The sequence below is a fragment of the Danio aesculapii genome, chromosome 5, assembly GCF_903798145.1.
Source record: "Danio aesculapii chromosome 5, fDanAes4.1, whole genome shotgun sequence".
Classification (NCBI taxonomy): Eukaryota; Metazoa; Chordata; class Actinopteri; order Cypriniformes; family Danionidae; genus Danio; species Danio aesculapii.
In genome coordinates this window covers 25,984,797-25,999,603 of record NC_079439.1, presented here as the reverse complement: position 1 = coordinate 25,999,603, position 14,807 = coordinate 25,984,797, and the positions used below count along the sequence as shown (strand labels likewise).

Here is a 14,807-nt window from a genome sequence, read left to right as displayed (position 1 = left end):
CAATACCATCCCATATAGTGAAGTGAATTATTGTGCCTGTCTGATATGAGTCATGTTTTCTCTCCAATGATGTGCTCTGTGTAAATACTCCCGGTGCTGTGTGTATCCCTCATATGGACTTTCTGGTTAATGATTGGTTTATTTATGAATACTGGCTCTTGACATTTACAGGGATTTAAGATGTTTGTTTCTGTGTGTGTCTGTGTTTGTGCATCTGCATGATTCATTATTTGTGTGTGTTGCTGGGCTGCTGTAATTGCATTGGGGTGTTTGTGGATTAGGTCTGAGATGTAGTATCTGGCTGTAATTGAAGATTCGGAGAGTGTGTGTGTTTCATTGTTTTAAGTGCTGGCCAATCAGCATATAAGCCTACTTTGATTAAATTTATGACTCACTGATAAATTTATGCTTCAGGCTTATGTAAAAGGCATACTTTTAAAGGTGTCATGTCAATTTATTTATATGATATTAGTTGATATTAGGTTGTCAGACTTGGGTACCAATTGGTTCTGCCATTTTACAAACATCAATTACCCGCTAACATTTGACACAGCTTCAAATGCTCCAATGTCCACGTTTGCGTATTTAACTGTAGAAGTTTTGTAATATAGTAAGAATTTTTCTCTTTTGGGAAACTATTTACATTTTTATTAAGGTCACGTGAATGGCGCCAGTGCGCTCACCAAAGAACAGCTATAGGGGACGTGGAGAGATAGTGGTAGAACCAATTCGGTAGATGGGGATGATCGGGAGGCCATGATGGTTAAGGGAATTTGTCCGGGACACCCAGGTTACACCCCTGCTCTTTACGAGAAGTGCCATTGGATTTTTAATAATCTGGACCTCAGTTTAACGTCTCATCCGTAAGATGATCAATCTTGCTCCCCATTTCCAGAAGTCGGTTGTGGCTTTACTGTTGGTGCATTGGTTATTCTAGCTACATTAACAAACTTTTACATGCTGTTAATGCCTTGTCAGTTTATTGGTGATTTTATTTGATCAAAAATACAATAAAAGTAATGTAACAATAAATATTTTTCTATTATTTAAATTTAAAATAACTATTTTTATTTTGTAAGTATATTTGAACCAACAGGCTCATTCTGAAAATGTAGCCCTTTATACATTTCTGGAGATCGTGAATTATGTAGCCAGAAGAACGTATGGCTACATTTCGTTTTTAAAATGAATGCTAAGGGGCGGTATGACACCATTCCTTTTTGCACTGGATGGCTTTCCCATTGTTACCAGTTAGCTCGCCATGTACTTCGGCAGATTTGAGACGCAGAGAAGAATTGACCACGATGACAGGGTTCAAGTACGGTGAAGAACAGTTCCAGAAAGCAGGTAGTACAAAAACAGAAGCTGAAAAATAAAATAAACAAGTAAAAAAAACAGGTAAAATCTGAAAACATGGTAAAATGCAGGTGAGGGCTTTTCTTTTTCTGGATTGTTTTTTAAAACTGTTGGTTGGGTTTAGGGAAGGAGGATGGTGGGTCAGACAATCGGTCAGTCAGTCAGTCGACAGCGGCCTCTGGTGGATTTACCCAAGAACAGCAGACACGAATGGCACTCGCGAGAGAAATTTGAGACCTCAAAAAGCATACACAGCTGCCTCTGGTGGAATTGCAAAAACAAAAACTGCACAAAAAAAGTACCTTCTGGGATGTACAGTATTTGGCGTTCTCCATAAATGTATATATCGATACGTTTTTAAAATGGGTTGACCTGGGTTGATTTGAACGTGTACTTCTGTGATTCGAAGTTGATTTTCAGCAGTCCGTTTAAAAATAAATAGTCAGGTTTCTTCAAAAATTAGGCCACTGTTGTATATGAACCCCTGCTGGATGTGATTTTATTTCGCTTTTCACGATCCTGTTCTCAACTTAAAGAGGATAGACTTGTGAAGTCTTTTTAAAGTTGGGTCCTATAAACACTCCTTCAGAATGTGTTAATAAACCTGTGATTATGTTCCCGTGATTTTGACTTTCCACTTTTAGACTTTTCAAATCACAGTATTGCTGTGAGAGAATGTCTGACATAAAGACACACACACTTGATTTTTATACTGAACATACTATATATTCTATTCTTCTAACCCAACTCTACCCCTAAACCAAACCCTCATAGGGAAACACTCTGCATTTTTACATTTTCTAAATATTTAAATCTGTTTGATTAGCTGATTGATGAGCTGTTTCCCAAATGGGGATCAAAAAACCTCAAAAAAGACTGGTATTGCTGTACTCGTGGGGACATTTGGAATGTAAGGAATTCAAGGAACACTCTCTCTCACACGCACATAATTCTGTTCTTGTCATGCTACTTTTTATGCAGTGTTTCCCTGAACAGTCTTAAAGTCACTGTCTAGTAGCCGCAGCAGTAACATTTACAGTATTTCATGTAACAAACATTATAACATTATTCATCTTCAGTCTTTTTTAGTCTTCTATTCATTCAGTTTCAGGTCACAGACTAAATAGTTTTTTATCACTATCTTTTATCAGTGTGGTGCTGTTAGAGAGTTGATGCTTGCGGATGTGTCCTGTCCTTCAGTGGATGTTTTCCTACTGCTGGGTGTTAAATATAGACTCTCCTCTTTTAGCATCTCTCATACTGAATCTGTATTTCCTCTGGAACTCTTTTCTAGATCATCCCTTTCACTTTCTTTTTCTCTTTTCCTTTAATGTTTCTAACTAAATATGACCAAATTCTTAACGTTTAAAGAAAACCAGTCTTATTTTACAGCAGTTTTGTTTTGACTGTTTGGCTTTGACTGCTGCAGTCTTTGTCAGCTGTTTCCTTCAGTTACGCAGGACATTTAGCTTCTTTACTGATCGATCTGCCTGAAGACATCCTGCAAGGGTGCCAGCTGTGTGCTGCTCTGCTAAAGCACTAAAGTCTGTGGTGACAATTAGTATTTTAGTCGTTTACTTAATCTCCACTTGCTTGTATAAGTTGTGGATAGAAGTTAAAGGGTTCAGGGCTATACTAATTAACTGCATTTCAGATGTTCATCTTAGATCATTTTTGCTTAAAATTCAAACAAATAAATCAGAATAATTTATGTAATTTTCTCAGACCACATGTAAAAATATGTAAAAATTACAAAAATTATTTATATGAGTATGGACTGTATGACAGTGGGGAACAATAACATTTCCTTTTATTCTCGGCAGTAAAGAGAGTTTATAAAGGAGGTTAATAAAATGTATTATACTCTAAAATTAATAATAATTCTAAATAAATATGATAAATATTACAGAAATTTTATATTTAATGTAATTTAATATTGAAAATAAACTGAAAAAAGTGGCAGCATTGTGGCTTAGTGGTTTGCACTGTGGTTTGCACTCACAGCAAGAAGGTTGCTAGTTTGTCACCCTGCTGGGTCAGTTGACATTTCTATGTGAAGATTGTATGTTCTCCCCGTATTCACGTGGGTTTCCTCTGGGTGCTCCGGTTTCCCCCACAGTCCAAAGACATGCACCATAGGTGAATTGGATGAACTGAATTGACCGTAGTGTATGAGTGTGTGAATGAGGGAGTGTATGGGTGTTTCCCAGTACTGGGTTTTGACTAGAAGGGCATCCGCTGTGTAAAACATATGCCGCAATAGTGACCTGTTCATTGTGCTGTGGCAACCCCTGAAAAATAAGGGACTAAGCCGAAGGAAAATGAATGAATGAACTGAAAAAAAAACCATCACAGCAATTCTAGTCAAAGTTCATCTCTGGATGGCTTATTTATTTAAATGTTTATTATTCACTTTTAGCCTAACACCATGTACTAAGTGCATGTGATACTCGATAATAGCTATTTTTTTATATAAAAAAGTTTTTAACCTAACCACCCATGACAATGATGAGCAAAGTTTCTATTTTGGAATAATATCTTTTTTTATTTCTCTGACGTCGCAGCTAAACAACAGTATAAACTACTATAACAATGATCAACTCGGGTGCTGATTATATGTTTTATTCAGGGTTAAATGTTACCAGTATGATTTTACAAGATATTTATTGTCATGCAGAAAGTGGCAGATACTGTATCTTATAAATTAAAAAACTAGCAAACATGTTTAAACATGAACAGTGACTCAGCATTCAGCATGTGCTTTATTAATATTATAGATGTTTAATAAATTTTAAATAGATTTGGTTGGGAGTGCAGTGCCCTATTCTGTGCTTCTGATCTCATATTTAAATGTTTCTGGCGTGTTGTGTTTGGTGCGGAGAGACAAATTGCTTGTTGCTGGAATCTTTTAGGTGCCAAAGTTGATCAGTTATGAGCACTTTATAAAAAGTATATAAATACAGTCCTCTTCAATTATTATATGTGTGGTTTATTTATAAACTCATTTCGAGAGGAGTGTCCGCTTATGATTGAACATGGCTGGTCCAGCATTAGCTAATACACAATCCACCAATCAGTCAATTCCTAACACACTATAAATAATCCGAAATTCTTACCTCAGTATCTTCATTTTGAAGAATCCTCCCTTACATCCCGACTCCTCCTCCCTTTCTAGATGGGGGCGGCGTGGCGGCCCAGTGGTTAGCTCTGTTGCCTCACAGCAAGAACGTCACCGGTTCAAGTCCTTACCAGGGTTCCCCGGTTTCCTCCCACAGTCCAAAGACATGCGACATAGGAGAATTGACCAAACCAAATTGGCACTGTAGACAAGCTCTAGTCAGCAGTATATTTCCATAGTAATCCATAATTTGCCATTTATAAGCTGGGGAATTCTCAAGATTTACCCGAGCTCAAACTCCCCTTTCACCCTTCTATCAGGAGGGAGCCCCAGGCTTGAGGATCTTTTGGGACAGCATGCCGAATATGCCTTATTATCAATCATCAGCTAAGGGTGTATTAAAATGCAACACCGGTTGACAAAATGTGTGTGCGTTGGTCTTTGAAATTGGCAAACTTGTTTATTTGGCTGGAAATATCTGATGATGGAATCTAAAGATGCGCGAAACGATTGCGGTCAGGAGATCATGTAATAATTGCGACAGGCCTGTCTCTGCTGTGCCGTCTGCCCTTCATTCTCTTCATTTGGCAGCTCTTTTTTTCTGTTGCCAATTATCAGCCTGAGTCACTGCCGCTGCTGGTCTTCAGCACAGGAACTCGGTGCTGCTCTGAAACAGCTGCGTAGGGGGAAGGTGGAAAAGTCTCCTCCTTTTTTTCATGGAATAATAAAAAGCATTATTTGGTTTAGGGTTGACTTAGAATGACTTTCACGTGTCAGAAGGTTATTATAATTGATTAGGGTTAGGATAATGTGTGTGCTTGTTCTAGAACTATATGTGTCTGCTGTGTGGTGTGTGCTCTGGCATCCATGCTGTTTTGTACTTGACAGTGTAGATAAACTGAACTGAGGCTGATGGATTCCTCGAGTGTTCACACACATATTAGTAAAAGTCACCTTGTGGTGCTGCAGATGTAAATGTGTATAGGCGACTTGTCTCTCTCTCTCTCTCTCTCTCTCTCTCTCTCTCTCTCTGTGTGTGTGAGGATGTTACAACACATCAGTGACCTTGCTGTGCTTTAAATGTTCAGAGCACTGCAACGGACACTGAGTACTGCTGGGACTGAACAGAGCTGCGTCCTCTCTGTGCTATGTGTGTTTATGTGTGTGTGTGTTGTTCTATTTTTGCAAGAAAATTGTGAAACAGTGATAATAATATGTTTTTTTTAATTATTGCTTTGGTTGCTTCAGCTCTACAAGCAGCTGAAATGAGTTTCCTTCACAGGGTGGCAGGGCGCACCCTTATAGATAGGGTGAGGAGCTCTGTCACCTGGGAGGAGCTTGGAGTAGAGCCCCTGCTCCTCCACATTGAGAGAAGTTAGCTGAGGCTGCTCGGGCATCTGTTTCGGATGCCTCCTGGACGCCAACCTAGGGAGGTGTTCCAGGCATGTCCCACCAGGAGGAGACCTTTGGGAAAGACCCAGGGTATGCTGGAGGGACTATGTCTCTCGGCTGGCCTGGGAACACCTCGGGATCCATCCAGAGGAGCCGGAGGAAGTGTCTGGAGAGAGGGAAGTCTGGGGTTCTCGTCTAAGACTGCTGCCCCCGCGACCCGGTCCCGGAAAAGCAGTTGAAAATGAATGAATGAATGAATGAATAGAGTATAGAAAACTATATAAGAATACAAATATTCTACAAAAAAAAAAAAAAATTAAATTAAATAATATTTAAAAAATCATACAGTCAAAATTGTATTATTCAGAAATGTTATACAAAATATGAAAAATATTATTTTTTATTTTAATTGCTTGTTTATTTAACAGGGACTTGACATTGTTATACAAAGACAACCGATGTCACGTACATAGGGCATATAGCATAAAGCTAATTTGCAGCCCTCATCCCTGGTTAGGCTTTACATAAAAAAGAAAAAAAATGTACAGTATATACAGAGCCACCAACATAAAATGTAAGTCAATCTGCATACTAAAGAGAAATGTAAACCTGACCAACCTGAAAGAATAATTCTTAATGTTCACATTGCTGTAAAGATTTCAACCATTCTTTCAGCTCATTTTCTTTCAGTTCGGATTGTAACTTTAAATCAACAGGCATGGCATTCCATAGATAGTGGTTCTGCATCTGTGAATTCTACAATTCTCCCGTTTTAAAAAAAATTATAACTTTATTATTATAAAGTTATATTTTTTAAGAATTTGTCAGTGATGCCAATTTATTGGTTTCTGATCCATTACTTTTAAAGTTTGTTTGTAAAGTGACATTACAGGCTTAACAACTGACTGTAGCTTGACCCCAGATTATTGCACAATAAGACATACAGTTGAGATCAGAATTATTAGCCCCCCTGAATTATTAGCCCCCCTGTTTATTTTTTACCCCAATTTCTGTTTAACAGAGAGAAGATTTTTTAACACATTTCTAAACATAATAGTTTTAATAACTCATCTCTAATAACTGATTTATTTTATCTTTTCCATGATGACAGTACATGATATTTTACTAGATGTTTTTCAAGACACTTCTATACAGCTTAAAGTGACATTTAATAGCTTAACTAATTTATTAGGTTAACTAGGCAGGTTAGGGCAATTAGGCAAGTTATTGTATAACGATGGTTTGTTCTGTATACTATCGGAAAAATATATAGCTTAAAGGGTCTAATAATTTTGACCTTAAAATGGCTTTTAAAAAAATTAAAACTGCTTTTATTCTAGCCGAAATAAAACAAACAAGACTTTGTCCAGAAGAAAAAATATTATCCGACCTACTGTGAAAATTTCCTTGCTCTGTTAAACATCATTTGGGAAATATTTTAAAAAGAAAAAAAAAATCAAAGGGGGGCTGATAATTCTGACTTCAACTGTGCGTGATAATACCATAACATGCACAAACATTTGTGCTGCTTTAAGAGATATATATGGTCTTATACAAAAGCAGTTTAAATTTGTGTCTATATACAAACTTAAGTCTATAGTGACACCTAGGTATTTATTGAAAATATATAGGAAATATATGATATCCAAATACATACTCATCAAGGAAGGAGATGTCTAACAGCATAATATAATGGTATTTGTTGTTATCATTTTTTTCATTCATTTTCCTTCATCCAGCATATATTTTACGCAGTAGATGCCCTTCCAGCCGCAACCCAGTACTGGGAATCACCCATACACACTTACATTCACACCCGCAGTCATACACTATGGCCAATTTAGTGTATCCGATTCACCTACAGCGCATGTCTTTGAACTGTGGGGGAATCCAGAGCACCCGGAGAAAACCCATGCATAAACTCTGGAACAAGACTTTCACATTACACACACACAAAATTATTTATCTGTACTAAATATCAACCCTTAGGACATAAAAATTCCCATAGTTGAAGAAACAACTGCTTTTTTTCTCATAACTAAACTCTGAATGGCCATTAAAAGACGTGTGTGTGTGTGTGTGTGTGTGTGTGTGTATGCGTGAAAGCAAGGGCAGAAAGTATGTTCATCAGTCTCTTCCAGTCAAGAGAGCATTGCACTGCAGACTACTGTATCCTCCTCCCCCCCACCACCACCACCCTCCTCCCTCCCCCTCGCTCCGTCCTACTCCACACTGCATTAAGCTGTGCACGAGGAGAGGAATGCCAATATGCTGCGCTACCGGAGTGTGTGTGTGTGTGAGTTGAAGGTGACGCCGAATAGAGAGGATGTGAAATCAAGGCCGTTCAGGTCTATAATTGCCCAGGCTCCAGAGAGAAGGCTTTGCTCCTTTGCAGCATGACGTTGAGCTTGCGTGCATGCCGGACCAGAAGACTCAGCAGTGTGGCCGATTCCCCCTGCACTCAGCCAGCTGATATAGGAGCCCGGCAGACTTCCTGTGCTTGCGTAAGTGTATGAGGAGGGGAACGAGGAGCGGCCTGTAGCGTGGTGGAATGAAGAGTGGAGCATGCTGGGAGCCGGCAGCGGTGCGCTCCTTTTGCAGCTCGGGATGCTTGAGTCGATTCGGCCACGGTCAAGCCGGAGGAGGAAGAGGAGGAAGAGATGACACTTCCTCGTCTTTATCGCACACCCCGGCTCCTCTGGCCCTTGTTCGGGCCCCGGCTCGCTCCTCATCGTTCTGTCATCTCCTCAACCTCACCTGCCTCAGAGGTAGGACATGACCCATGCTTTAATCCGTGTCTGTGATTTGTGCTGCTGGAAGGAAGTGCAGGATCAGCACTTCCTGTCCCAGCCTGAATTTCTTGTGCGGAGCTTGATTGACGTGTCCAGGAGTGCTGCTTTAGAGCCCATGATGTTCCTGAGTTGGCTTGAGTTTCTCCGTCTGTCACTCTGAGATGTGTTTAAATGTTGCTTGTCAGTTGGGGATTGTTAATTGTGAGTTGGTTCTTTTGTGAATGGCAGCTGTTCAGTTGTGATGTGTGTTTGTAGGCCAACATGGCTTATTCAAGCTGGAGTGGTTATCGGTTTGTGAATAACGTAGGGTGTGTGGTTAACATCGCTGGAAGAGGCTTGCGGGTTTTGTCCTACAAAAAAATTAAAACACTGAAACGGAAAAAAATCCATTTGTATGTATTAATATTTAAGCTGCTGTGCGCTTCAAAATATGTTTCAAAGATGCACATTGTTGTTTAAAAGTTTGGGGTTTGTAATCCTGCAGGCACAGGACGTCAACATGATAGAATATTGACGTTCCCAATGTAATACCCCAACGTCATGGGGATGTTGATTTTGGAAATGAAAATCAGGTGACGTCAGAACCCAACGTCAGGCTGACATCGATTTCCAACCTAAAATCAAACAAATATCAACGTCTAATCATGTTACACCTTGACGTTGTGTGGACATCACCACTATGACATCTATCAGACGTTGGATTTTAATCACTTTCCAACACAACCTAAAATTAACCAAATATCACCATAATTTGATGTCATTACTGGACGTCAAAATGACGTTGTCCTTAGACACTGGCTAGACATTGAATTTTGGTCACCTGACATCATGACCTAAATCTAAACCAATGTTAACGTCTTATGATCTTGTGTGCCTGCTGGGAATGTTCAAAAAGCATATTAAGTCTACATTTATTTAATCAAAAATAAGTAGCTCTGCGCCAATGTTGTAGTAATAAGTGTGTTGACACATGGCACTAGGGTGCTCATGGCGATCCAAGTTCTATTACCGCCTTGAGGTCCTATGCTGCTGTCCTATCCATTGAAAAAGGTGAAAACCCCAGAAAATAAAATAAAATAAAATAAAATAAAATAAAATAAAATAAAATAAAATAAAATAAAATAAATAGCTCTTGGGGCATCACGGTGGTGCAGGGGGCAGCGATGTCGCCTCACAGCAAGAAGGTCACTGGTCACCAGCTGCTCTGGTTTCCCCCACACTCCAAAGACATGCGCTATAGGTGAATTGAATAAGCTAAATTGCCCATAGTGCATGTGTGTGAATGCAAGAGTGTATGGGTGTTTCCTAGTGCTGGGTTGCGCTGGAATGGGCATCCGCTGCATAATAACATATGCTTTATAATTTAGCGGTTCATTCCACTGTGGCGATTCCTGATCAATAAAGAGACTAAGCCGAAAAGAAAATGAATGAATGAATGAATGAATGAATGAATGAATGAATGAATGAATGAATGTAGCTCATGGTCCACACTCTCAAAATTGTTTTAGTTTTGAAGTTTTTTGTTTAACATTCTCTACATGCAGAACATTTGTAGTTTATTTCCCAAAGAATAAAAAAACATCAAAATAAAAATAACTGAATTGAGAATTGAGTACAGATCACTTCTTGAAACAAGTTATATAAAAGAACAATGCACCAAATAATCTAGCAATGCACGTGTGTGGTGCAAACTACACTAGTGAGCAAAACTACAGGAAAATCTGCTAATCTGCTATATATATATATATATAAATTATATGGATTTATTTAAATGTATAAAACATTTTTGAGTCATGGAGCATAGACACGTCAACCAAGGATGTAAGTAAATGTGCTTGAAGAATTGAACAACTGGTTAAGTTGTTAGGACGTGTCTGAAAACTGGTAGATCCATAATGCATCAGTGTGTTGATGTGTTTAGAGATTGTATATTGCAGAATCAATCTCCCTATGATTTATTTATAGTTGCAGTTGTTTTATTTTTTCCCTGGCCCTCTCAAATATCTATTGACTTTACCCTCAGTTCCTGTGAATGGAAGTCACATATGGAAGTATGTAGTGTGCATGTTTTTGGTTTCAATATGAATGCCAACAGAATATTGTTGAATATTCAGAATTTAGCATAAAGTGTATTTAGTATGGAGATTATAGATTACTGTGGCTTTGGTCTTGTGTTACAGCATGAAGTATCTTGACCCTTCAGTTCAGCCGTGTAACCAATGTTGAGCGTAATTCGTGAACACTTCATAAACTGTATGCTCTGTTACTTTAAACAGAATTAGACTGACATTCTCACATTTATAGGTTTTCATCAAGTTTGATCTTGAGGAAATGACTTCTAAATTGACATGCCAGAGATTTTAGATATAATTATGTTGTGTTAAAGCCAGAAGGTGATGGGCTACTACTAATAAAGTCAAGAGATCTCATATACTGTATGTGAAATCTGATTGTCTGAGCACTAGAAAATCTAGCGACAAACGACTAGTATGATGAGAAAGTAACACACACAAAAAATCTGTTAATTTACTCACTTTTCCAATCTGGTTTCTAATCTTTATTTCTTCAGTAGAACACAAATGTTTTTGACAAATAAAAGTACAGTATATTTGGTTAACGGTGTTCTTCAAAATGTTGTATTCTATGAAAGAAAATCAGAAAACCACAATGACAAAATAGTCATTATTATGGGAACTTTTACTTCAAATGAACAGTTCAACAGAGCTTTGACCATCTTGACCTAATAAGCTTTGAATAGAAACCAGTCTTTGGATCTTATTTATTGTTTATAGTAGTTAAAACATGCTTTTTAAAAAGATAATTTATCGTGGCACTCTCTCCCCCTGTTTGGTCTTCGAGTTATTGCATCATTTGTGGAGCAGCAGGAAGAGTTACAGTGCTCTACATTGTGTGTGTGAAAGAGAGACTTGTGGGTCAGACTGACATTGAAATGAAGGATATCCATTTCCTCCACACGCACAGTACAGCCCTCAGACTATGGAAACATGATGATAAAGTGATGCCCTGTTCTGATTGGATTGACCCCAAGCTCTCTGTCCATCTGTGACTATTATAAAGAAGCATCTTTGTCATGTCTGACTGTACATACAGCTTTGAGAAAGTGTCATCCATTTAAAACATGACTTTTGCTGCTTGTTTAAACTACTTATTTAAAATGAGTTGAAACAACACAATTCTTAAGGTTTTTGGGGCACAACTTAAATGTTTTATGTTTAATCCACTTACATTTGTAAAAATGATAAAGTTAACTTAATGGATTTGTGTTGGGACAGCATGAAGGAATTGTGTGGGACCCAGCATTTTTTACAGTGTCTGCTCCACATTGACAGTTGTCAAAGTGCAATCTTTGCTCCAAATCTGAGCTGAAAATAAAGCCTTTATCTCCTAAATGTCCTTCACACAAAAATCAATAATATGGTTATACAGCACCCAGTTGAATTAGTCAATAACCTTCATGTTTTTAGAAAACATCACTTGACCAGCTGTAAATATATTAATTTCTCTCTGTTATAAACTGGATTTGAGGGTAAAAGACATGACTTCCATTATTTTTGGTGATGCAGTGTATATTAATAAATAAAATAAATACAAATCAATTCTAGCAACATTTTAGCTGATTGCACAACATCTCTATCTCTATTGGAGGTGTCAGTGTGGTTAAAAAAATACTATAGTATGTACTATAAATTACTGTAGTATATTTTCATGTGGGTGCCTGACAACTGAAAATAGATCTAGTTGCAGATATTGCAACCTCTGTTATTTTTTACCTTGCACTTTTTTGTTAACATTATTAACTTGTTAATTATTATTTATTTCGGATATTTGTTTTCACATTCTGATTCCAAGGCCTCATTATTAAATTGTTAAAATCACTATAAATAAATAAAATATTCTTAAGAATAAAATATAATGTATTATTTGGAAGAGTGTACTTGCTTTATTATGCTATAATATTGTCATCCTGGCATTATATAATGAGTGGCATAAAATGGTCTTAAAATGACAATAACATCGTTAATAATAACAATAATAATAATAATAATAATAATAATAATAATAATAATAATAATAATAATAATATCGTACAAAAAAAAAAGATATCGTGACAGGCCTAGTTATAATGCCATATTGTATGTTGAGGCATTTTGATGAATCAGCTATGTAATAGAGATTGTGTTTTGGTACACATGAATGAATAATGCATTAGTAAATCTACTTTAGAAATATACACTGTTGTACACCGTAGAGCCTGCTTCTCTGGAGATTAATGAAAACATCTTTTGCATTTACTGTTGGCTGTAAGTAAACTTGCAGTGACCTTTGTTACACACATCAACCACCAGCCTAATTAAAAGAGTGTTTAAAGTCTTGGAAACATTTTCAAATGTTGCTTTGAAAGAGAATCAGTGGATTGTGTACGTTAATTTATATTTCTGTTCAGCAGTTTGCATTTTCTTTATTAGACAGAATTTGCTCATGTTCGTTTAGGGATTTTTGGTTTGATTTTGAAATGTAAGATCATTGCAGTGATAATATTCATTACTGCACTACTTATACTTTGTATAACTTTAAAAAAGTATAGTTCACACCTGATTAACTTATTTAAATGAGTAACTTTTTTTAACATTACATTTTGTCATTTTTTACAGTGTATGCGATTCAGTTTAATTAAAGAGCTCAGTCAGTTTAATCAAATAGTTTTACTCAGAAAACTAGTTTAAATAGAACCTGGGGAGAACTGGATTAACAAAGACATTTTAATGAAAATATTATGACACTTATTATGTTTACTTCTTAATTTCTTTGAATATATCTATAGCTTATTTAAATATAGAATATATACACTCACCGACCACTTTAATAGGAACACTTTACTAATAACGGTTTGGACCGCCTTTTGCCTTCAGAACTGCCTTAATTCTTCGTGGATTAATCAACAATACTCAGGTAGGCTGTGGTGTTCACACTCAATTGGTACTAATGTATGGCGAAAAAATATCCCCCACACCATTATACCACCACCACCAGCTTGAACCTTTGATACACGGCAGGATGGATCCATGCTTTCATGTTGTTGACCCCAAATTCTGACCCTGACATCCGAATATTGCTGCAGAAATCGGTACTTATCAGGCCAGGCAACGTTTTTCCAATCTTCCATTGTCCAATTTTGCTGAGCCTGTGAGAGTTGTAGCCTCAGTTTCCTGTTGTTAGCTGACAGGAGTGGCACCCGGTGTGGTCTTCTGCTGCTGTAGCCCATCCGCCTCAAGGTTGGACGTGTTGTGCATTCAAAGATGCTCTTCTGTTACCACAGTTGTAACGAGTAGTTATTTGAGTTACTGTTGCCTTTCTATCAGCTCGACCCAGTCTGGCCATTCTCCTCTCAACAAGCTATTTGTGCCCACAGAACTGTCGCTCACTGGATATTTTTTTCTTTTTCAGATCATTCTCTGTAAACCCTAGAGATGGTTGTGTGTGTAAATCCCAGTAGATCAGCAGTTTATGAAATACTCAGACCAGTCACTTAAATCACCTTTCTTCCCTATTCTGAGGCTCGGTTTGAACTGCAGCAGATCGTCTTGACCATGTCTACATGCCTAAATGCCTTGAGTTGCTGCCATGTGATTGGCTGATCAGAAATTTGCGTCAACAAGCAATTGTACAGGTGTACCTAATAAAGTGGCCGGAAAGTGTAGCTTAAACAAATATTGTAGCATATCTATATTATATCTATTATATATAATATAATGTTGTGATGGATGACAATTATAGAAGCAATACAATAAATTAATTACCAGTAACACCTTTGGGAATTAAAAAAAAAATATGGGGAGATAATCAAATTTTTAGGAGGTTATTTAAAATGCTTTTTTTCAGGAAATGTGTCCTTTAAAATAATAATAAAACAAAACTGTTTGACATTGTTCAATATTATATCAAGTTGTACAGTGTATCTAGCATCTTTGTCGTTGTGCTTATAAGCCCTCCAAGTTTACAGCAGCTCTAATTGTAGGCATATCAATGACTGTTAAACCTTAATACCCAGCTTATACTTCTTACAGTCAAAAGTAGTAATTTGCACAGAGAAGGACTGTGATTTAGTTAATTGTCATCTTGCCATTCAC

At 37.3% G+C, this 14,807-nt stretch overlaps 1 protein-coding gene across 3 annotated transcripts in view; it reads left to right on the top strand.

Moving 5' to 3' along the window:
- The window catches only part of osbp2b (oxysterol binding protein 2b), a 133,037-nt gene that overhangs the window by 60,974 nt on the left and 57,256 nt on the right, over window positions 1-14,807 (top strand). The window contains exon 1 of one of the 3 annotated variants that reach the window (XM_056457748.1): window positions 8,196-8,634. The exons of the other annotated variants lie outside the window; for them this stretch is intronic. Coding sequence (XP_056313723.1) covers window positions 8,418-8,634 — 217 coding nt within the window. The 5' untranslated portion in view covers window positions 8,196-8,417. Of the gene's footprint in view, window positions 1-8,195; window positions 8,635-14,807 lie in introns of those variants that run through there. 3 annotated transcript variants of the gene reach the window in all.